At 39.8% G+C, this 24986-nt stretch overlaps 1 protein-coding gene across 4 annotated transcripts in view; it reads left to right on the top strand.

The window, feature by feature from the left end:
* RHOBTB3 (Rho related BTB domain containing 3) overlaps positions 1-16768 on the top strand; it is an 83450-nt gene extending 66682 nt beyond the window's left edge. For 2 of the 4 annotated variants that reach the window (XM_027838473.1, XM_027838472.1), the window contains exons 10-12: positions 689-855; positions 3207-3303; positions 13816-16768. In XM_027838473.1, coding sequence (XP_027694274.1) covers positions 689-855; positions 3207-3303; positions 13816-13931 — 380 coding nt within the window. In that variant the 3' untranslated portion in view covers positions 13932-16768. Of the gene's footprint in view, positions 1-688; positions 856-2791; positions 3141-3206; positions 3304-13815 lie in introns of those variants that run through there. The other 2 variants (XM_027838475.1, XM_027838474.1) reach the window with 2 other exon arrangements.
* The last annotated feature ends 8218 nt before the right edge of the window (positions 16769-24986 follow it).

The raw sequence follows: 24986 nt of genomic DNA, 5'->3' as shown, positions 1-24986 counted from the left end.
TGAGAAGACTTTGTACCCATAGAATGGTGACCGTATCTTTTCCAGTTCAGCTGAGGAGAAAATAGGTTTCCATACAGTGAAGGACTGAGACCAGTTAGCAGGAAAATTTATTTAACAGCAAGGTGTATTAAAATAACCTTGGAGTAGGTTAGTATGAGTATGGAAAGGATCTTCTCAGGATATCTTTAAAAACAGATTCTCTCCTTTATTTTAAGATTACTGTTGCCTAAAGGTAGGGGAATGGATTTGAGAAGCTTCTTAATAGTTTGACTTTATGATTTGGTCAATGTGATTTTGAAAAGCGCGTGTGAGTGATTACACACATGTAACTTATATCTGCTTGCCATCTTGGAGAGAGGAGAAGGAGGGAGAAAAATTTGGAACTCTTAATCTTTCAAAAAATGAATGTTGAGGCAGCTAGGTGGCGAAGTGGATAGAGCACTGACCCGAAAGTCAGGAGGACCTGAGTTCAAATCTGATCTCAGGCCAGACACTTGACATTTACTAGCTGTGTGACCCTGGGCAAGTCCCTTAACCCCAATTGCCTTGCTGGAAAAAAAAAAAGAATATTGAAAATTGCCTTTACATATAATTGGAAAAATAAAATACTTTTAAATTTTTAAAAAAGTACATATAAGATATATTATTGATTTCTTTTTCTGATTCTTCTCCTCTTTTTTTTTTCCAGCCAGCATTCTGCAAGCTATGTCTCTCTTGATTTGTGCTGAGATGTACCAAGTATCTCGACTTCAGCACATCTGTGAGCTTTACATCATTACACAACTACAGAGTATGCCCAGTAGGGAACTGGCAACGACAAGCCTCAGTGTTGTGGGCCTCCTTAAAAAAGCTAAGGTAATTTAATGATCGCCTGTGTTTTCCTAACTTGTCAGTTGGGTGTACAGATAATCACATTGCTTTCATTTTGTTGATACTTCTTTTCTCTAGGAGAGAAATTATAATCAGCCTCAGTAAAGGTGAGGCTAATATTTGGTGTTCTGGAAGTAACTTTTATTGCAATATTCTTTTGTGATCATTGTATTTTTCCTTTGTTATGTCTAGCACATACATCCATTCATTAAAAATCTCCATTTGTATAGCCTCTTTCTAGACGTTAGGTATTCCTTAGAGAATAGAATCTTTTCTGGTAGATTTCAGTGCTGATCTCTTCTTTGGCACATAGGTCTTAATAATATTTACACAGAACAGAAAGTTTGGAACTGTGTTTAATTCTGTATATATGACCACTCAGCACTGTACTTCAATTTGCATACTTACTGGGTAGTTCTTAGGCTAGGTGTTCTGTCCTTCATATAAGCAGTTGATCCAGTTATTGATTGGCCATGTTCTTTGGGTTCATTGGATAGGGACCGTGAGTAGTGCTGAACTCTTTCTACTTTGCCAGGTTCCCCTTGTCATACATTGTCACATTTTAGTAGGTGACTTGGGAGAAAATGCAGAATGAGAAAGTTAGACTAAATGATCTCTAAAGTTGCTTCCAACTCTAACATTTTATGATTCTATATAGGACAAAAAAAAAGAAGAAAGAAATAGGACCATTATTTGATATTAAGGTACTTCCAAATTAGACCTTTATTTTTTCAAAAACTCTTTTGAATTTTTCCTTCAAGATTTCAGATCTTAAGACCTAATTTAGTCTCATGCTTTGGCATTGACGATTTATTATTTATTGAGTGCTATGATCCTGGAAGATGTACAGAATAGTTTCTGTCCTCTAGTAGACTGTTATGCTCTGAATTGGTTGATTAGGATAATTGGGGAAGAAAAGACTGTTGAGGTCACTATGTTGGCAGCACCGTGGTGATTTCTGTTATGTTACTCCAAGGGCTGTCTCCTTCCCTCTAGTCAGAACCCATTTGAATTGTTTCGCAAATAATGAGAATTTGTTCTGGAAATCTGCTTTCAAATCACAGAATACACTTCTAACTTAGAAGCAGGTGTGTTGGTGGGACATTTCTCAAAATCAAAGCCTACATTTTATGTAGTAACTAATTCCTACCCTATAATATTTTGTGGTTGTTCCAGAGACGTGACCACATTGCTTCTTTCCTCCCTAATTCTCTATTTTCATATGATTCTTTAATTTTTTCATAGGAATCCTGTCCTTGTCTCCAGGTTCCCCCAGGTTTTTTGTTTTTTTTTTCCCACTTTCCTCCTCACAATTTTGCCTCTGCTAAACAGGTATTGGTATGCCTGGTGATTTCCCTGGACTTAGGTTCAAAGGTTTAAATTAGAGGCCTAGGCTAGCTCTCCTAGCCTCTGGCTGCTGTCACAGGGAATGTTTGCTAGCTTCATCCCAGAGCTCTGCCTGCAATCACCTTTTTAAGCTCTTGCCACAGGTGTTGTATTCTAGTTGTGCATTTCTTCCTTGCTTTTGTTTGCCATGAAAAAAAAATGGTATTTTGTTATTTTTATCTCTTGGTACCTTGCTTTTGCCTCCATTTTGCTGATACTGTGCTAGCCTATGTCTATTCTTGTCAGTTAAAAAAAAAAATTCCTGCAGCAGGAAGTGAGGCAGAATATTTATTCTTTTGTTTCATAAAGCATTGGATTTTGTAAATGTAGGCAACAGAATAGATAAGTTGTAAGCAAAGTATTTTTTTTATTCAAAGAAACTTTTTTTTACATTTCTTAGTTTTTCCATTTTCCCTTTTGGTTTAGACATTTGCAACTTTTAATTTAAGTCTGACTAAATGTCATTGAAGACAACATTCAGAATAATGGTGCATATATTTCAACTTGCGAAGAATTATTTTTATCTATTTTGCAGTACGTGGGATCCCCCAACGTCTTTAGAAATAGTTTTGACTTCAGGATCTGTTGCTTCCTGCTAAAGGTGCTGAAGACTCTGTGGACATGAGATGTTATCATTTTGTTATCAATGTAGGGAGCCTCCGCTTTTGCCTCCAAAACAAAAACAAAAAACAATAAAAACAGCAACAACAACAACACTTGCTGTTATGGCGGGTCTGTTTTCTGTTGGTTGACACATGGACTCATGAAAGCATCATCTATGTCAAGACTGAGTTGAATCTATTCTCTAACATGCCTTGGACACCATGTCCTGAGTCATATTAAATTTGTTTATAGGACACAGCATTATTTTCTCTTGTGTCTTTCCCTCATCCTAATAACATTGGTGATCATCGAATACAGTGTTGTTTTAATTCCCTTTTTTCTTGCAGTTTCACAACTCTGATTGCCTTTCAACCTGGCTCCTTCATTTTATTGCCACTAACTACCTCATCTTCAGTCAAAAGCCAGATTTTCAAGATCTTTCAGGTAGTTTGCCTATTCCTATTTTAAAAAGAAAACTTTGCAGATTTGAGGTGTAATTAACAGAAATGTACAATTGTTCTTGTGAGAATAACAGTGAAAATTCCTTTTAAAAATGTGGATTCAAAGTGTTGCATTAAGGTAAACAGTTCACCCTGTGCTGGGTAAGCAGGCTTCAAACCTACTCAAAGCATTTGAGACAGACAGCATTTTCCATTGTGATTCATTGAAGTATCTTACCTTTTTTGTATGAAGGGGAAGGAGAAATATTACCCCTTAGGATAGGGAGATCCTGTTTTGTGTGTGTCTGTTTTTATCGCCTCACTGGTTTTGGCATATTCTGAGGAGAAACAAAATCTGGATTTGGGGCTATGCTGAAAAATTTTTATGAACTAAACATATACATATACGTGTGTGTGTGTGTGTGTGTGTGTATGTATAAAAGTAGAAAGAGACTTAAGTGATTATATAGGAAGCAAGTAGCTTAAAAAATATGTATATATTAGACTTTTACTGCTTTGAGCCAAAAGCTGTTACAAGATGTCTAGAGCAAAAATTATGTACATGAGATCTATCAAAGCAAAACAAAGAATGAGTTTGAGTATAAAAAATAAAAATAGGTAACTATATAGGGAAGCTAGGTGGCTCATTGGATAGAGTGCCTAGAGGGCCTGGAGTCAGAAGACCTGAATTCAAATGCAGCCTCAGACACTTACTAGCAGTATGACCCTGGGCAAGTCACTTAATTAGCCCTGTTTACCTCAGTTTCCTCACTGTAAAATGAGCTGCACAGGGAATGGCAAACCACTCCAGTATCTTTGCCAAGAAAACCCAAATGGGATCATGAAGAGTTGGACATGACTGAAATGACTGAACAACACAGAAAGCAAATAGAATAACTATCAGAATGGACCATTTGTATATAGTAGTTCCTGTTCTTAAGTATATGGCTCATATGACTCAGCATGTCTGAAACAGAACTCAGTATCTTTCTGCCCACACCCACATCTTTACCAAACCTCTCTGTTGCTGTAGAAGGTACCACCAGTCCGCCAGTCCTTCAGATTCGTAACTTTGACTCCTTTCCTTCCATCACCCCATATACCTAATCAATTGCCACATCTTGCCCTTCCTACCCCCATAACATCTCTGGAAACCAACTCCTAATGTCCACTCACATAGCCATCACCTTAGTGGAGGCCGTCACCCCTCTGACTTGAAGACAATTGTAGTGGCCTTCTAATTGGTCTGCCTGCCTCAATTCTGCCACACTCTAATCAATTCCCCACACAGGTACCAAAGCTCAGATCTGACCAGGTCACTACCTACTCAATAAACTCCAGTAGCTCCCTAGGATAAAATATAGACTCTGTTTGGCTTTTAGTCTTCACAACCTAGCCTCAGCCTACCTTTACAGCCTCATTATATATTACTTCCCCTTCCTGAACTAACTGGCCTTCTCTATTCCTCACCAACTGCCCCTCCATTTCCTGTGCGTTCATACTTTTGTCCCAGCCCTTGCTTGGAATTCGTTCCCTTCTTACCTCATCCTCACATGCTCTCGGTCTTCTTTCAAGACACAGCTCAAGCCCCACCTTCTACATGAAGCCTTCTAGCATCTCCCTTCCTTGTCTCTGTTGGACTACTTGTGCTTATTTTGTAATTTTTTTGGTATATACTTATATAAATACTTGTCGTCTCTGCCAGTAGAGTGTATGTTACTGGAGAGTAGTGCTTATTTCATTTTTGGGAGGTTTTTGTATCCCTGGCACTTAGTATAGTGGTTGCAACTGCCACATAGTGGTTGTTTAATGTGTGCCGATTAAGTAATTATTAATTCTGAATACAATGTAGGCTTTTCTTGAGAAAAGGAAAGCATTTTTAATCAAATCAACAAATATTTATTGAAAATCTTTTCTGTGCAGGAAAAAAAGACTACTTAAATATAGCCTGCCCCCATCCCCTCCAAAAGTAAATATGCTTCCATTAGCTGACTGAGTGACAAGGAAGTGGCCTGGCTTCAGAAGCAAATAGGTAAAGCACTTAATTAGGATAGAGAACACCCTTATTTTAGCTTGTGCCCCTGACTGGGTCACCTTTGATTGTTCATTTGTAAACTAGAAATAAAAACCTTACACAGATGATTTACATAGGGTTTTGCAATACCTGGAAGATGCAATAATAATAATAATAATAATGATGATGATGATAATAATAAACATTTATATTGTGCTTACTATGGGCCAGGCACTGCTCAAAGTGCTTTACAAATATTATCTCATTTGATCCTCACAACAAACCTGTAAGGTAGGTACTGTTATTATCCCCCTTTACAGTTGAGGAAACTGAGGCAAACTGAGGTTAAGTGATTCACCCCAGGACAAATAGCTAGTAAGTGTCAGAGGGTGGATTTGAACTCAAGTTTTCTGAGCCCTGGATGCTATCCACTGAGTCACCTAGCTGCCTGTACATTTAAGATTCTTCCTTTTTAAAATTTCATTGGTATACTGTATTATAATTTGACCAAATACAAACACAGAATATTTGCATTTTTCCTAACTGTAAAAGGATTTGTACCCTGATCATAGGGTATTAGGAACAATTTTGTCTATCTCAGGAGAAGGGATAAAACTTAAATTCTGTTTCCCCTAATGAGATTTTAATGTCTATTTAAAGGTATGAAAAGATCACTGCAATTATGCTGCCATGAGCCCCTCTGCTTTTGGTTTTCATTTTCCACAATCTTGTGTTTTCTTTATTACAAAATATTTATTTTGAAAAAATAATATTGATCACTGAAAACAGTAAATATTTATTGTAAAATGAAATCTGTTTTTAGAACTTACCCCAAGAAAATTACACTATTTTGTGTGTGTGTGTGTGTGTGTGTTTTTTTCCTCACTCCTTTTTCACACTGATTCAGTGACTCCCTACTCTCCAGCCACCTCTTCCTTACTCAACCTCCCTGATGTCTTGGAGAAACTTCTGCCCTGATTCCCCTCCCCCTCCTGATCTGAGGCTGCCAATTTATATCCTCGTTGATTAGCATAATACTTGGCACAAAGTAAGCGTGCCATAAATACTTTTTCATTCATTCAGTTTACTAATTTATAATAACATGTTTTTTTCTGTGAGATACATGGTCTAAGTGCATAACAGATGTGTTTCTATACTATTATTATATATATATATGAGAGAGTGGGATATGAGGCACAGATAGTTCTGTTTTATGTCCTCTCCAAGATGACTGAAATCATAGAAGTACCTTGGGCTGGCCCTAAGGTGATCTCATTGTAAAACAAGTGGAGTGCAATGGGAAGAACATGTGACACAAAATCAAGAGAATCAGATGAAAAATATAGTCAAACAGTAACATATCAGGGAGTGTCACTGCTAATTATGTAAAGAGGGCAGTGATGGAGTTGCACCTGTGTAGGGCACAGGTCATCAGATCCTGTGCTGCTCAGTCCCTCCTCTTCTGCTGTATTTGGTCACACTTCTTATTTGGGGATGTTATCTTCATATATTTAATCAGCCAGACTATTGTATTAGATCTTTTACTGCATTGGGAAAAAAAACACTGCTAAGGAACAATTTTAAATCCTATAAAAAGATATTTTCTTTTTTCTTTCAAACATTTTAAACCATTGCAAATAGATGATTAAAGTGGAATTTACATTTGTCAAATGCTCACAGACATCCCCACCCACGCTTTTAACAGAGCTCTCAGTATTGCATTTTTCCTTCCTTTAACAGGGCTAGACTTTTTGTGGTTGAGTCAGTTCAGTCATGTCTGACTCTTCGTGACCTCATTTGGGATTTTCTTGGCAAAAGTACTGGAGTGATTTGCCATTTCCTTCTTCAGCTCATTTTACAGATAAGGAAACTGAGGCAGACAGGGTTAAGTGATTTGCCCAGTCACACAGCTAGTAAGTGTCTCAGGCCAGATTTGAACTCACAAGGAGGAGTGTTCCTGACTCCACACACTGCACTCTATCGCCTGAGCCACCTAGCTACAAAAGGCCAGAATAGAGTTCACATGTAAGAACACAAACTGAAAGTCCTTTGTGTTCAGTGAGCGACTCTGATTTCAGGAATATGAAAATGTTTATGTAGTAGAGGCGGCTCCAACCTAGCCCTCCCAGAATGAAACTGGCTGTGCCATCCTCCCTTAAGAGCTCTAAGGGAAACTGAGAAATTAGGGGTGTCTTTCTCTAATGTTATCAGCACACACACACACACACACACACACACACACACACACTCTCTTCCTCCTCCAAGTTTACTTCCAGATGTGGCACGGCCAATGGGTAGATAATCCGTCCTCTCTACTTCTGCTCCTGTTGGCTCTGGCTCTCACCCCTCCCCACCTGGCTCCCAACAAATCCCGGTGGAGACTACTGCTCCAGACTCTGGTGGTCACTCCCGAACTTGGAAAGCATACAAGGTCATCACCAATCTTCTTCACCCAAAACAGGAAAGAATAAATACAAAGAGGCAAAGAACGGGGACTCATCTTCATGGACTACACGTTGGCTTTGGCTTAGAAGGGCCTTTCTGCTTGCAGTCGCCCTGGAGCGCTGCAGGAAAAGGCAATCCAGGCTTTTGATTAGTAGGGTAGCCCATTTCCAGTTACATAACCAATCAACAGACTTGGTCATGTAGTTAGCTCTTGTTTTCTTCCCTCTCTGACTTCTCCATGATACTCATTATTTAGTCTATCTGCTGTGCTCATACACTGAGTGTCTCCTGTTTTTATTCATTCTACATAGTTGCCAAGTCACAGAATATTCTTTCTGAAAGCTGTGGCATATTCTTCTTGCCAATACACATTGTCAGTGACAGTTATGAGAATAATAAAGCTTGACATGTAGATAATGTTCAATGCTGGTAACTCTGCCAAAAAGAAAAAAAAGGCCACTTTCCACTTCAGTCCCCCATTTGTTGTTGTTTAGTCAATTAGTCGTGTCAGACATTTCTCACCCCATTTGTATGTTTCCCAGCAAAGATAACAAGTGCTTTTTTTTTTTCATTTTCTTCTCCAGCTCATTTTACAGATGAGAAAACTGAGGCAAACAGGACAAAGTGACTTGCTCAGGGTCACATGGCTAGTAAGTGTCTGAGGCCGGATTTGAACTCAGGTCTTCCTAACTTTGAGGCCCAGCTCTCTATCCACTGCGCCACCTAGCTACCCTATAGAGTGGTTCAAAACATTCGGAAGAAAAGCTGGATCCCTTTATACAGTACTTAAATTATTTATTAAAGAGCTTAAGCTTCAGCTTGTTCCTAGTCCTAATCTAACAATGGTCATGGCGGTGGGCTGATCATCTCCCTGTCTATCCTTGTATAGATTGAATTTCTCCTTCCTCCCTCTACTCTGAAAAACTATTGTCTTTTTCCTTTCAAACCAGCCTGGCAGAACAACAATAGGAAGGGGAAATGGCCCAGACCCAAACTTTCATGCTGACCCCAGCTTGTCCCAGCCTCCCCAACCAATGATGCTAACTCATTTGCCAAGAAAGATCCAGGATAGAATCTCTCACTTTGCTCTATGAATTTTTGTATTGAATCAGTTATTGTCTTTTGTTCTCCCCAAACCCCCAGCCAAGAATTGCCTTGGTGGTTGTAAAACCACTCACTAGCAAAGCTCTAAGACGATAATGGCTTATTAATTTTGTGCATATGTTTGAATATGAATATATCCCTAGTAAGAAGCATGACCCAAATATAGCAGAAGAGGAGGGGCTGAGCGATATGGGAGCTGATGATCTGTATGCCTATCTTCCCTAATATGCTACTGTTTAACTATATTTCAACTGTCCCTGGAATTCTACACCAAGACCTTATTTAATGGTGGCCATGGGGTCCATGCACATACATATTCATATACATGTCAGTGACCAGGCTGGGATTTAAACCCAGATCATAGGATTTAATACCTTTACTCCAACCCTGTCCTCTGACAAATGTAGAAACAGTCGTTACAGAGCATTGACATGACCTGCCTATTCTCCTCTAACTATGTGAGCTATGATTTGAACCCAAGTTTCCTGTTTTCCTATCACATGCTCCTTCCACTGTACTCCACATGCCTTACAAATGAGATCACCTTACAGCCAGCCCAAGGTACTTTTATGATTTCAGTCATCTTGGAGGGGACACAAAACACATCTCTTTCTGGCTTAATTGAAAAAGCAGTTCTCTTAGCTCTGTTGTTATTTACTTAGACCAGTGGTGTCAAACTCAAATAGAAACATCCCTGTGGGCAGCATATTAGAAAATCACAGATTAACATTATCTTTGTTGTGTTTTTATTTATTTTTTGTTAAACATTTCTCAATTTTAATCTGGTTTGGTCAACAGGCTGGGAATTTGACAACTTTGACTTAGACCGTGTTTCTCACAGAAACAAGACATGTTATTATGAATTAGTGAATTGAATGAATGAGGAAAAAACCCATGTATTACATACTGACTGTGTGCCAAACACTGTTCTGAATGCTAAGAATATAAATTGGCCTCCTCAGATCAGGAGGTGGGGGTGTGAGGGGAACCAGGACAGAAGTTTCTTCAAGGCAGCAGGGAGGTCTGCAACGAAGAGATGACTGGAGAGTAGGGAGTCACTGAATCAGTTTGAAAAACAGGAGTAAGAGAAGTCAGGGGGACCTGAGTTCAAATCTGACCTTTGACAGTTAACTAGCTATGTGACTCTGGGCAAGTCACTTAACCCTGATTGCCTCACCAAAAAGTATAAAAAAAAAAAAAGCTGCTCAGAAGAAGAGGAGTAAGGAAAAATAAAGAGATACAAAATAGTGTCGTTTTCTTGGGGCATGTTAAAAACACAGCTTTTTTAAAATATATTTTTTAAACATTTTCAGCAATCAATGCATCTCCTAAATAAAGTCCATAAATAAAATCAAGAAGACCCGAATTCAAACCTGACCACTAGCACTTACAGTATCATGTATTACTGTATCATGGAGAAGTCCTATAACCCTTCAGAGAAGGGGCATGGTACAGTAGGAAGAGCTTTGACTTTGGAGCAAGGATGCAGATTCAGATCCCATCTTGGTCACTTCTGTTACTTGCTTTGGACACAATCTCTGATCCTTTGTTTTCCAGTCTGTGAAATGAAGGGGTTTGGTCTACATGGCCTTTTGAATCTCTTTTACCTCTAAATGTGTGACCTTCTGTTCTGTCTAAGACTATGGATTATTGATGAACATTCCTACCCCAGTGAAATAAATCTGTGGGGTCCAAAATTGTCCATTCTGCAAGAAAAACCACTGAGGCAGAGCTTCAAGCATCCGTGACCCCCTCTAATGCCTTAGAATGTGAGATGCCTCCTTTCCCCAGGACCTTTCTTTTATGGGGTTTAATACCTAAACATGCAAAAGAGGCATGGTAAAATGCAGAATCTCATTGGTTGATAGACTGTGCTTTTGATCCTCCAGGAAGGCCAGAAATGTTGCATCAGCATGGATGGTCACAGGATAGGCAAGGCAGTGGTCATCTCCTCTTACTAAATGGTCCTAAGATGATCCCCTGTTCATGGTGGGCAAGACAGGGTGGTCCAGAGATACAAAAATATGTTAGGGGACTTTCCATATCATATTAGGTCACCTCACCCACACTGGGTTTGGTCATCAGCATTCCTGTGGTTAGGCAAGTGAACTTTATAACTAGTAGTGCACCTCTCTGGGGCCTAATATACAGAACTTAGAATCATTACCCTTACGAAATCATATCAAACTGATTAATACCGATTGGGATAAAATAGGGGTATGGTTAATCATCTATCACAAATCAAAGGTCCTTATTGTTGTCACAATTGCTGTATTGTTACTGGTGCCCAAGCAGAGGAACATTGTGTTGGATTTGACTTCTAGGTAAATAGCATGGTTTTTAGCTTATATCACTCTGTACTTTCTGTTGTGATCTAGATAAGGAAAAAGGAGCAAGTAGTTAGTATGTATGTACAATTTATATGTATCTGCAGATTACCAAGTTGTCTCTTGAAAGTACAAGTAGTGTGTAGGCTCTGGACTTGGATGAGTCGAATCCTACCTCATATACTTGATAGCTCTGTGACCCTGGGCAAGTCACTTAATCTCACTCATCCTCAGTTTCCCTATCTGTAAAATGGGGGTGATAATAGCACTTGCCTCACAGAATTATGAGGCTCAAATAAATAATAAGTAAAGCGTCTTCCAAACCAGCCATTTATATATGCTCATCATTAATTTGAATGAAATGTTGGTATAAAAATTAGCCCATTTTAGAAATTAGCAGTGTATACTTAAATATTTATTACGAATGAAACTTGAAGCCCCTAAATTTTGCCTACTTAAGCTCACCAGTTGCAAATTAAACGTTGACCTTTCTCAGTGGAACCTTCTTGAGCTGAAGGAAGTACGCGTTGCTGTAACAGAGAAGTTTGGGCTTAGAATATATGCAGTGTGTGATAGTGGCATAAAGAATGTTTTCCAGCATAAATTTCTCTTAAAGTTTTGTCTCTTAAAGCAGCAGTTGAATGACCCCTCAGGAACTGCTGTCTATGGGAAGTTGACCTAAGGTGATGGCTGAGATCTCTTATAACTCTGAAGATGCTATGAGTCCTATTACTTCAGGATTTGGAACACAAAAGTTGAGCTCCAGCCCAGGAGCACATGTGCAATGACCTTGAGTTTGGTTCTATTTTTTAATGTTGTTTTGTATCTCTTAGCCAGGTCTGTACCTAGGGATTGAATCCACCACCATCCATTAAACCTAAGTTAGTATTAATTCTTACCTGCTAGTCTTAAGGAATTTGAACTGTTGTGAAGTCCTTCATCATTGGTCTCTGTCTATGCATAGCTTTGTTTTTAGAAATGTCAGGGTTTATTTTTTGTTTTGTTTTATTTTTAATTCTCAAGGGCAAATTGAAAAGCAGAAAAGGTTTGGCTTAGGTACCTTTCCACCTCCTCTCTCCAAGGGCTCTTGAGTCTGTCTGAATTTCCCCTTCTCCTGTCCTCCTCCCTCCCCCATTTTCATTTCCTTCTTTGCCCCCTAGATGGTCTGGCATGGTAGAAAGATCACTGACTCTGGAGCCAGAGTTCACATTCTGCTTTGGGTGCTTTCTATCTGGATGACCTTGGGCACATTACCAAATTTTCCTAGACCTTACTTTCATCATGTCAAATAATAACTAGAATTTGAATGGTGCTTTAAGGTTTGCAAAGTACCTTACAAATATCTTGTTTGATCCACACAACAAACCTAAGACAGAGGTGCTATTGTTGTTGTTCCCATTTTTTACAGATGAGGAAACTTGGGCAAACGGAGGTTAAGTAGCTTGCCCAGAATCCAACAAGGAGTAAGTATCTGAGGTGGTGTTAACTCAGGTTTTCCTGTCTCCAGTGCTCTAGCCCCTGGGCAGAGCCACCTAACTGCCCATAAATGAGGCAAAGAGGGGCTTGGATTAGATGGTCTCTGGATCCCAAAGGCTGTACATCTTTGATCCTATGAAATTCATCTTTTAAAATTTTGAGTAGAATTCTAAAATCCAAACAAAAGTTACCTACAGCTAAAGTGCAGTTCATTTACTCCCTCTCTCTTTTGTTTCCTCTTCCCTGTTCTTCTACCAATTTCTTCACTTCTTCCTTAGCACAGTGCTCAGCACAAAGTAGTCACTTAATAAATGCTTGTTGACTTCCTAGTCCCTTATCTTTATTTGCCTTTAGCATAAAGAGCTCTAGGCTAGAAATCAGGAGACCTAAATTCTAAATCCTAGCTCTGCCAAGTTCTACACAGGAAGTGGGTGTAGAGGGTGAGAGAATGTCCCAGAAAGTTCCCCGTGAACTAACTCTCTAAATACAACCTAACCACATAGGTCCTTTTTGGTCTGGTTATGGGGCTTTGCAGAGGGTGCATGTGGAGGGTGTAATTGCTGTTGGGTCTTGCCTAGATTGTGTTTGTATATTCTTGTATATCCTTCCCTTCCTTCAGCTTACTTGCTACTACTAAATAGGTTTCAACTTGTGATGAATTTGGGAAACTTGAGTGGGGCCAAGTGAAGACAGCTTTCTTTTACCTAGATTTTCAGTTTTAGTGGGTCAGGTAAGAGAATATCAAGTCTTTAAAAACTCTCCCTGGATCGACATTTCCAATAGAACCCTTTGTTATTACAGATGGAATAATAAGAAATTACCATCAGATAAAGGAATTCTGACATTCATAAACAAGGGATATTTGTGGGTGGTAGCAAGATAAAGGGCATGAGCATCTGTGTGTGTCTGTAGTTGAGCTCAAGTAGGTCAAGGGAATTGAGTATTTATTAAATATTTATTAAATTGTTATTTATCCTAGCAACTTTAAGAAGAGATTTCAGTAGACTTAGAATTTGTACAAACTAAGGCAGACTTGAAGGAATAATATTTAAATATGTTTGAAATGAACTTATAGAACCTTTGGTTGCATGTATGTGTGTTTGTTAAAGTATTTTGTATCTAACATTTTTTCCTCCCCTAAAACTTTTAGCGGAAGAACGCAGTTTTGTTGAGATGCACAGATGGCCATCCAACATATATTTGAAACAACTTGCAGAATACAGGAAGTATGTTCACTCCCGGAAATGTCGTTGCATAGTCATGTAACTCGAAGATCGTATTTCTGTTTGATGGTGAAGACTGGAAGATCTGTGGGCACCAGTAAAATTCTAGTGAGGACAGAAATCGATACCCGTATGTTCAACAAACAACCATACGGTACAGTGTGTGCTTGTTAGTTCTCTTTGAGATAACTACTCCTGTGGTCTTAAAAGGGATCCAGATATACTGTAGACTAGAATAAGGTTTTATGTCAGCCTAGAAAGCTGCTGTGCAGCCACTTCTTTTAAAACGCTGTGTTGCTTCCATAATATTGTGAACTTCCGGGTAAGAAATGTTTAAATTAATTTAGTTTTTGTAAAACCAATGGCATAGTATTAGTAAACATAAATTCCATTATATCTAATGGTCATGTTAAAATAGGGAACGTTGAGAAACTGTTTGTGGCTATTTCTATGATGGTAAATTTCATGAACCTCTGCCACCTTCCAGATTTGGGGCTGCCTTAAGAGCTGCCCCAGGGGTGTAGACATATACCTGAGATTTTGAAAGTGAAATGCCACTTGTATTCACATTGGTGCCAAGTGAGCCATCTCGACGGGATCTTCTAGGTTTTTCTTCTCAGTGATCCAGCTTCTGTCCAAACCCCTTCCCCATCTCTTTGGGCCTCTGGTGCTTCCAACTAGATTCCTGATGGAGCAGGGGATGTAGCACTATCTTTTGCTCAAATATTTCCTTTGTCAGAAGAATCATTCCAGTGATATTGAAGGAGAGGATGGAGTCTTGCTGGAAGGAAGTTTGCATGATAAGAGAATTACTTGACTTTTGGTAAGGTGCCACCTTCCAGGATTCTGCTCTGCCAGAGCAGCCCAGGCCCACCTTTGGCAGGTAAGTATGGGAATACAGTGACCTGTCAAAGTTTGATAACTTCCTTTTTTGTGTGTGCAAATGACCATATGTTATATGGCCACATGTGTGATATTGATCAAAACAACTAATTCTAGGAAGGTAAAGGGGTTAAAGATATTTACATGCAAAGTTACTTCCTAATGTTTTCACTAATAAACACTCAAGGGGTTTTTAAGAATTGCAAATAATCTTCTAAGCTTGAGATATGACAGGGCCCTTATGTATGTGTAGATCAGCACCAGGGCTCTGGTGACTGGAATCCTTCTTTTAAAAAAAAAGATTGTGTGGCTGACTTTAAATGACTAGGTGAAGAGTGTTATCAGGACCCTTGCACAAGAGTAATCAGAAAAAAACAAATAGTTCCAAGAAAGGGATGCAAGTCACAGGGAAGACTTAAGACCCACATCCACTGAAACTAGCAGTAGGAGGGACGGAAGAATTGCTGTTTCACTTCTATATTGAATGTATCAGATGTATTGACCAAACTCACAAGTTTGAAAGGATCCAGACTGCTTTATATTGGTGGGCACATTTCTTTTCCATCTCCTATGATCTTTCTTTTAGCCTCCTTGTCTATAAATCAAGAAGAGACCTTTGAACCCTTGTCAAGGAAAGTTTGAGTATAAAATTTGGCAAAATGGCAAAAATCTATCCCTCAGATGCATAAGATATACAGTGTCCCAACAGACATCTAGCCAGCAAACTGGATCTCAGTTGGGCAATGCCTGGGGAAATGATGAGGACACATTTGGTGATCAGTTTTTCATTGAACTCCTGTAAGTTAATCAGCCATTGATAAATTCTGTTTGGCAGAGATTAATTTAGAAATGTAGATTATAGATGTTTTCACTCAAGGATGACATTTCATTTCTCATAAGCATTTCCTTCTCCCTCATAGAAATGGCATCATTTTAAATTCTAAGTCAATGGCTTTAAACTGAAGAAAATAAAAATTGTGCATGTAGGTTAACAGACAAAATAAAATTGTTTTTGGAAAATCTCATTATTTAAATTGAACCGAAACATCTATTTGGTTAGTGTTTGATCCTGAAGCAGAGAAGTTGGACTTGGAAGTGAATTATTGGTGTTGAGCATGGTTTTATTATGAAAATGCTGTACTGCCATCTTATTTGGCTATGATTCAGAAATCCAGATGTGATATGCTCTAGAATCCATCATATCAGTAACCGATTCAGTTTTTGATTCAGTTTTAATTAATGAAGCACATAAGCTTCAAATCCCTTTGGGACTGTTTCAGATGAAAATTTTGGAAATTCTTAAAAGGTTGGGAATAAAGCACAGGAAAAAATGTATTTGAAAATGCCTGTAAAATACCTTGGAGGAAATGAGTATTATTCAAAGTAAGTTCTTGCTTGTGTGTTTGTGTACATGTATGCATGTGTTTGTGTGTATGACAGTTATCTAGTTAAATAGGTGCTTTGAGCTAATCTCTGATTCTCTTAGGATATATTTAACAACCATTTTAATTAGAGAAGGTAATACTGTATACAGTAAGACTGAGGCCTTTTCTTTCTGTACCAGGCCTATTCTATTTAATTCTTTGTGCACTCCTAACTACATTGTATTTGTACAGTAAGATTAGACTTGAAATACAGAATTTTTAGTAACAGCATCTGAATACATCAGCATAAAATACTTGATCCTAACCAGCAAGGTGACTTTGTACTGGGTATGGAAGATGTTCAAATAATGCAGTAACTTTACCTTCCAGGTCAGATTTAACATTTCATTTGTAGCTAAGTACATACACACTGAACTCATAGTACATTAGGTTAAAAGGTTTTTAAAAGAGTTATTTTTATTTCATTAAGGCATGCATTGAATTTAAACTTTTAATAATTTCACAAACAGAAGGGTATGTTTGTCTTTTAATATAGCCTGACTTGAATTTATATGTTTTTAGCTTTAGTATTTAACATTTTGTAACAAATAAACTTTTTTTTTAAAAAAACAAATTTTATTTGCTATACTGTGTTATTACTTTGGGTGTTTACAGGTTGAAATGAACTGTGTGTTCATGCTACTGACCTTTATTTTATTTTATTTTATTTTATCTTTAAATTTTTCAGTCAATGAAAATCTGCTTTCTCTCCATCTCATCCTTCTTTCCCCAAGTTAGAAAAGAAAGAAAGGGAAAAAAAAACACCTGTTATAAACACGTATATCAAGAAAAACAAATCCCCCCATTGGTCATGTTTAAAAAAAATGTTTCAGTCTGGATTTGGAGTCTTTCATCTCTCTGTCAGGAGGTGAGCAGCCTGTTTTCTCATGAGTCCACTGGAATCCCAGTTGATTATTGCATTGATCAGAGTTCTGTCTTTCAATGTTGTTCTGACATTTATTTTAGATACAAGTGGTAAACATGGGAGTGCTATGTTCCCATGCTTGTTTGCCACATAGTTTAGGCCACGTTGCTTCCCTTCTCATCCTTTATATAGCACATATAATAGTCATTTACAGCAGTCTCATTACCTCTTTGTATATTTATTGGATCTATTTGGCTTTCTGGTGATGCCTATGGACCCCTTCTCAGAATAATGTCAAGACCTAGGGAAAAGGTCTTCAGACAACAGGTCTGAAGATTATTTAATTCCATGTTAAACATCCAGTTTCATCTTTGTATCTAATAAAGTACCTACTCAGTGCCTTGTTTGGGGAGGTATTTAGTTATGTGGAGCTGAATTGAACTGGGCCAAAAAAAGAGGGCTGATTGGGAATGCCTGGGAGGAATTCTTTAGTGTTTTAAGTCAGTGCAAAACTAAATGAATAGCATGAAGGGTACTTGTATATATCAAATATGATAGTTATTATAACTCAAAAATTCCTCATAGTGAAGTTTAGTTGTGCCCCCAAGCCATCTGCATATGTTGAATAGCAACAGACAAAGTGAGAGAAGGAGGTGGTATCAGAGCCATGAGGATGTGAAATTGTGATATTCCTCGTGAGTATCACAATAACTCTATCAAAGGTGTGGCTACACAGTTGTTGTTGGATTTTTTGTTTTTCTGTTTTTATTTTTGTTGTTGCAAAACCAGACAGGAATATATATACAAACTTCTCCCTAGAGTCAGGACTAAAGTAGTTTTGTAAGAAAGAAAAGCACAGAATTTAAGGTTGTAGAAGCATGGTCTTTATAGCTGGAAGGGTTAGAATGGAAGAAGTATAATACTATGTGGATAATGAAAGTGGGAAAGGAAAGATCAGACTAAGTGCTCTTGGGGAAATTCCAGGAAGGAGAAAGTACTAATGCCTGGGTTGGGGGTGAGGGACTAGGGCAAGCTTCAGAGGAGGTTATACTTATGTTGTGCTTTGAAAAAAAAAATGAGGAGGTGGAAATGAGCAAAGAGTACATTCTTTGAGAAGCATGAGGAACAGTTTGCATTAAAGCACAGAGATGGGAGATGAGATATCAAGTTGGGAGACTAGCTAGTGGTGCAGTTTGGCTGGTATGTGGAAAGCAATATGGAGGAAAAAAAGTCCAGGAAAGTAGGTTGGAGTTAGATTGTGGTGTATATTCAGTGTCAGGCTAGAGGAGTCTGTATTTTATCCTAGAGGCAAGAGAACCACTAAATATTTTGGAACAGAGAAATGACATGGTTAGAGAAGCTACGTGGCATAATGGAAAGAGAGTGGACCTTGAAGTCAAATAGACTGAAATTTGGATCCATTTCTGACACATGCTGGCCACGTGAATGGCAATCCACATAACAGGCCCAGTGCCTCAAGCTACTCTCAAAAATGCTAAGTTGCATAACAGTTGCTTTTTTTACGGGGAGTTCCCTATACCTGTGAGATCATATTTCCAGACTCCCCCCCCCCCACCTCTTCCTGTTCTTTGGATTCCACATCTTCCTTCTTCCTTTCTTTGATGGCTCTACCATCATCCCATCTCTGCTCACCCCTTCTGTTGTGCCCTCTGTAACGCTTGCTGCATCGTTAACAAACTTCCTTTCATCTTAAACCTTATCTTTTCTTACTCCTTCCATATCTGGCACTCACGGAGACCTGGTTCCCTCCTGACAACACCACTTTCCTGTCAACCCTTCCCAACCCTATCTATACTTTCTTTCCCATCCTCCTACTAACTAGTCTTTACTCCCTGCTTCTTCCAGAATCTCCCTCTACCACCATCACTCAGTAACCTCTCCCAAGCCCCAGTTAGGAGTCAGAGTAACACAGCTTTAGGATTCAGGAATTCCTGACTAGACACTGCCCCAGGACACAGCTGCAGGCTCCAGGCTTCTCTGAATTGCCCTCTTTTTCTGAACTCTGAGGGTACTGTGTCCACTGTACTTTTCTGGCTGGATCCCTTTCCTAGAGCTTGCAGGCTTCTGCCTCATGCCCCCACCCCAGCCCCCTTATTTGGGCTGGCTAAATACTTCCTGTATTTTCTCCTTAAATTTCTTGATCATTTCTTAGTGTGGTGCACTTTTTAATCTTTGCTGGAGTAGCTGTGAGAGAGCTGGGCACTTCTGCTCACTCTGCCATCTTTAGGAACTTTCCGTCCCTCCGTTGTCAGTGAGTCCACCCCAACCCCTGCTCTCATACTAGGGAACCTCAACTTAGACATGTTGATGTTCCTTCAAGTATTTTAACTCCCCAGTTTTTTAGTCTACTCAATTCCCTTGACCTACTTGAGCTCAACCACAGACACACACAGATGCTCATGCCCTTTATCTTGCTACCACCCACAAATATCCCTTGTTTATGAATGTCAGAATTCCTTTATCTGATGGTAATTTCTTATTATTCCATCTTTCCTTATGCTTTTTGACCCATAATCCTATTCTTTGCTCTTCCTACAGATACCAGTTTCTCTGCCTTTCAGTCCTTTACCAGGTCATTATCCCTATCTGTCTATACTTTCCTTTCTTCCCAAGCTCAACTCCTTGGCAAACCAGTCATGAAACCATGCTGATTTCACCTACTATGAATTTAGATTATCCAATCTCAACTGGAACTTCATAACAGTAGGGTAATCCTTCTCCTCCTCTCTCATTAATTCTCTATTCCATTCAGCCCACTGGCTATTCCAAACCTTCTCTCTCTTCTCGCCTCCCACAGCACCCCATAAAATCCATGCCTTCAGTTCCCTCTTCTCTCCTTATGTTTATTTCATACCCCTTTGTCAGCATTCTGGAAAGTTCTCATCCTCACCTCTACCTCTTTAGATCTTGCAAGATGAGAGCACATGTAGCACATATTTGTTGAATTTAGTTGAATCATCGACTTGAAATATAGGCCAAGTACCCTAAACTGAACATTAAGCTTTAGGAAGTCTGCCAGATGTTTGTTTACTAAGAACGTCTCCTTATCTCTAGGACAAAACATTCTAGGCATGAAATAAATAAATGATGACCTCTGAGGATGGTATATACTAGCCTGTTTTCCATGTTCATATCTAAGAAAAACAGAAGACTGTCAACACACTGTGAAGGTAAATGAACAAGGAGTTCACAATTCAAAGCTTAGTCAAGGTTGGCTAATCAATTCTGGTGACCTAATCAATTTCTTTGTTTATACTTTCAAAACTACTACCAAGCCCTGCCACAGCAGAAAACAGGTGAGAAGCCATGTCTCTAGACTGTCTTCTGTTGGCACAATTATGGGCAACTTGTAAATGAACTGTAAGTTAAGATCATCACTGAAAACTCACCAGGCCCAGACCTAACATCCATTGAGCATTGCCTTATGGTAAGAGCAGAAAGGTACCATGCTGCTAGGGTGTAAGGGGTACTCAGGGAGGACTTGCACCTTTGGTATGAGGGATGCCGAGACCTTTTCAGGGTTGCTCATCCACCTTTGGTGTCCATCTGTCACCCAGCTCTCACCTGTGGCTCCAAGAAGCTGCAGTATGCTCAGTGGCCATACCCTAGTAAACCATCGCAGCAGATGGCTAAACCAGATTGAGGGTAACTGACAGGTCTCAAAACCCCTTGGTGAATTAGGGGGATGTCTACCTCAAGCATGTGAAGACAGTCCCCCAGTGGAATGAGTGGATGAAGGCAGCTGAAGTAGGTGTTGTGGAGTGCTTGTGGTTTGTCCTTCATTCTCAAGAAGACCATGACATCAAGAAGTTGATGTCCTGACTTGCAAGTGAATTGGATTTAAGTGAGGAGGGTTGTGCAAAGTCACCAGCCTCACTTTCTCCTCTGGAGCCATCTGGGTCCAGTGGCCAGATATAGATTAGGACAATTGAAGATGACCCAGGAAACAGAGGGAGACCTTGGTCTTTTCAAGCTAAGGTTTTTTTTTTTTTTTTAAACAAGTCTCATTTTGAGTGCTTAGAACTTGGTCAGACATGGAAGACACCAAAATTTTCCACTGTATCCCAGGTCATCACCAGTCATCTTGACTTTTGTCTTGCCATGGGACTTTGATGACTCTGGAAGAGAGAGTAAGGCTGGTGACTTTATGCAACTCTGCTTCACTTAAATCCAGTTCACCCAGGAATTAAGACATCATCCCATGATGTCATTGGTCCCTTTTGAAAATGAGGGACAAATAACACCACCATGCTGCTGAGATGTATGGAGGGATCAGACTGGTTAGAAGAAAGGGAAGTTCTATGAAGAATGTAGAAATTCATCGGAGTTTAAACTGGTAATTGCAGGCTACAAAAGATCTTTACCCTGGTGGTCAAAATGGAGGAAGAAAAGAGGGAGACAATAGGAAATAAGGAGACTGGTCTGGAGATGGGAGGAGCAATGAACCTTGACAAAGTGATAGGGGTAAAGAATAAACAATTATTAAGTGCCTACTATGTACCAGCACCTGTGCTAAATGCTTTTTACAAATATCTTGCTTGATCCTCACAACAGGTTGGTGCTGTTATTGTACCCATTTTATACTTGAGGAAATGGAGGCAGAGGTTAAATGACTTCCCCAGGGTCACACAGCTGGTCTATTTCAGAAGCAGGATTTAAGTAAGCCCAGTTCTTGTTGGCACCAAGGCTAGTTCTCTCTCCAGTATGACATTCTGTCTCTCGAGAAAAATGATAAGATAACAAACTGAACTCCAGAGAGAGGGGTGGAACAAGCTACTGAAGGTACTGTGGGCTTTTTAAGTCTCAAAGTGCAAGAGTGATCAAGGAAGTTACCCCACGAGGTAGCAAGTAGCAAGAGTGTGGTTTGAAGGCTTTGGGGCGTGGGATGAAATGTGAAGTCAAGGAAGGCGTTATTCAGGGTCAAGGAATTGCAATCCAGAACTATACACTATCTTACTCAGACTGGAAGTTCAATGAGGGGCATTACAAACACAGGCTATATACAGTCAGAAGTGGGGGAGGGGAGGTGGTTAGGTAGATAGATGGAACAACTGTTCACAAGTTGTTTATTGCAGGATGTTAGTACTTTCTTAGAAAAACCGCAGGATTGGTTTAAACCACTTCTAGCCAACAGAAGCAGGCCACTGACCATACCCCAAGCTGGGGTCACTTGGAGGGTCATCAGAATAATCAAATTGCAGAAAGGGAGGTGTTGCAGAATTGTCCTTGGAGCTATCTCTGTCCAAGAACAAGAATGGTTAGAAACTGTTGTCCATAGAAGAGATTCTCAGGAGTTTACCTTGGGGATAAGGGGTGAAATTAGAAATTGCTAGTCAGAACAGGGTAGGGGTCTCAAGAGTTTCCCAGGGACTGACACTATGAACAGTTTGGAATTGGCCAATGTAGTAATACTCTGATTTATTCTACGGGTAGGTAAACTTGAGGGAATGTGTATATGGAGAAAGTGGAAGGAGGAGGTAATTCTCAGATGCCATTAGCTTGAACCCCCATTCTGGTATATTCCTCCTACTGTTGATGAGGTCTAGAGGTTAGGGGACCTGGCACCCCAAAATCACAATACCCAGCTGCTGTCTGAAAGAATTTGATCCAAACCTTCTTGCAGCCAAAAACAAGGTTTATTGAAGATTTGCCATATTAACTAGACTCTTAAGCAATCTGAGCACCTATGGGCTATTGGCTAGATTCTAAGAATCTAGGCATCTTAATGGGGACAAGGTGGACCTTATATACAGAAAGCCTATGGGAGTGATCTAGGAGTGGCCAAGTAGTCTATGAGGTAATAGAATTCCAGGGAAATGTAGCCTAGGTGGGACCAAGGGTGGGAAATGGCCAGGGGCCATAGGGAGGCAAGACAATGGAGGGGAGATTGGGTGTAGCCACAATGAAAGACCAGTTGATGGGACTATAGCCCTAGAGATTTGGCCATGTGGGAAAGTACAGAGTCCATGAGGTAATAGAATTACCAAGGGTGGGAAATGGTCTGGGGCCAGAGTTTTTCCTTTCTGGGGCTCAGATTCCAACCCCATCACTGTTAGTGATTAGTGCCCCACCTCCATTTAACCAATTAACATCAATTGGCTTTAACTGAGAAGATACAGCAAGAAATATAAATATTTCTCCCACCCCCCAACACTTGGAAGCATACTCTACTATACCAGAGGAAAGCAGACTCAGACTTAATGCAGTTTCTAGATATTACTGACCTCACCAGCTTCACTTCCAAAAACAGCATGGCCAGTGGATGGATGAGTCTGACTCTTCTATTGCTGGGCTGGGTCAAACGGCATGCTCAGGACTTTGTTCATCACCTTCTGCCTTCCAGCAAGTCCTAACAGGAGCTCCAACTTCTAGAATTTTAGTGTCTCCATCTCTTCTGACCTTTCAAAAATTACAAGGTCATAGCCATCTTCAATCTCCTTCACATTGCAGTGGTTCTGTAGGTAAGCTAAAGGACTAAGACTTCTCTCCCCATTGTGGTCTTTCAGCCTTTTTTTTTCCCTTTTCATGGGAACACATACAGAGGACCACCCTTGCTTTGGCTGTTACGTATCTTTTGAATAAACCCAGTTCTGGTCACGCAGCTAATCTGTCTCTTCATCACATAGTAGCCAGAAGGGAATCAGAATATGCATGCTCTAAATTGAGGGATAGAACATGTCAACTACATGTCATCGAGCCTTTCTAGAAGGATCTTTCATATGCTGCACATGCTTATGAGAACTGGGCTAGGGGCAGCTAGGTGGTACAGTGGATAGAGCACTGGTCCTGGAGTCAGGAGGACCTGAGTTCAAGTTTGGTCTCAGATCAGATACTTGACACTAGCTGTGTGATGCTGGCCAGGTCACTTAACCCCAATTGCCTTGCAAAAAAACCCCAAACAAACAAAAAGAACTGGGCTCATTGACCAATCCTTCATCTGCCAGCATCACACTAGTAAAATTTTTAATATTATCAAATCTGTTATTATGTTTCTGCTTTGGCAGCAATAGCTTTGCCTTTATTGCTGGTCAGTTGCAATTCACATGGAAATTAAGAGATTTCGTTGCTTCTTCTAACAAGGAAAGTACTTTGAGTAACATAGTCACTATTGGTTCTCACAGTTAAATTTCTTGGTTCAGCCATTTATTTACTCAGTTCAATCAAATCCAATCTAATAAGCACCTATTAAGTGCCTGTAATGTTCAAGGCACTGTACTTGGTGCCTGGGGTACAAAGACAAAACTGAAAACATTTCCTGACCTTAAGCTGCTTACTTTCTGCTGTGGGGGAAGGTGAGAAGAATAAGAGGTAAATATGTGTGTGTGAGAGAGAGATCAGTCTGAGGAGGAGGAGAAAACAAATACTAAGGAGATATTGCTGGGTATGGGATCTGAACCCCTAAAAGGAAAAGATTATGTCTTGGATCTGGACCCCAAAAAGGAAAAGCCTTTGGCCTTTCCCACATGGCCCAATCCCTGGTGTTCCCCAGAGGCATTGGCTTATCCCCGAATAATCCTTTCAACTATCCTTTCCTTGTGGCTCTGACCTTCAATTCTTGGTTACCTCTAACCTAGCCCAGCTCTTCATTGTCTACCTCCGGACCACCCTGTTGCAGTCTGAGAGGTTGAGACCCCTCAAAGACTGGAGTACAGGACGGGGTCATCTGGAATGAATTCACAGACTACAGCATTCTTTAAGTCAAGTTGGCAAAAAGTTTATTATTACGCTTTCAGTGGGCAAGGATTCTTAAGGAACCTTCGAGAGACTGAGGATGGAGCTAGGGTTTATATGGAAAAGAGCATGAGAAAGGAATGCCAGGGATACTGAGTAGGTAATCTAAAGGTCCAGGTATCTTTGGGAGCTATGGATGGGAAAGTATAGGGAGTATACCAGACAGGGAGGGAGA

This window comes from Vombatus ursinus, unplaced genomic scaffold (assembly GCF_900497805.2).
Source record: "Vombatus ursinus unplaced genomic scaffold, bare-nosed wombat genome assembly UNPS02014828.1, whole genome shotgun sequence".
Taxonomy (NCBI): domain Eukaryota; kingdom Metazoa; phylum Chordata; class Mammalia; order Diprotodontia; family Vombatidae; genus Vombatus; species Vombatus ursinus.
This window is presented reverse-complemented; position numbering and strand designations above follow the sequence as displayed.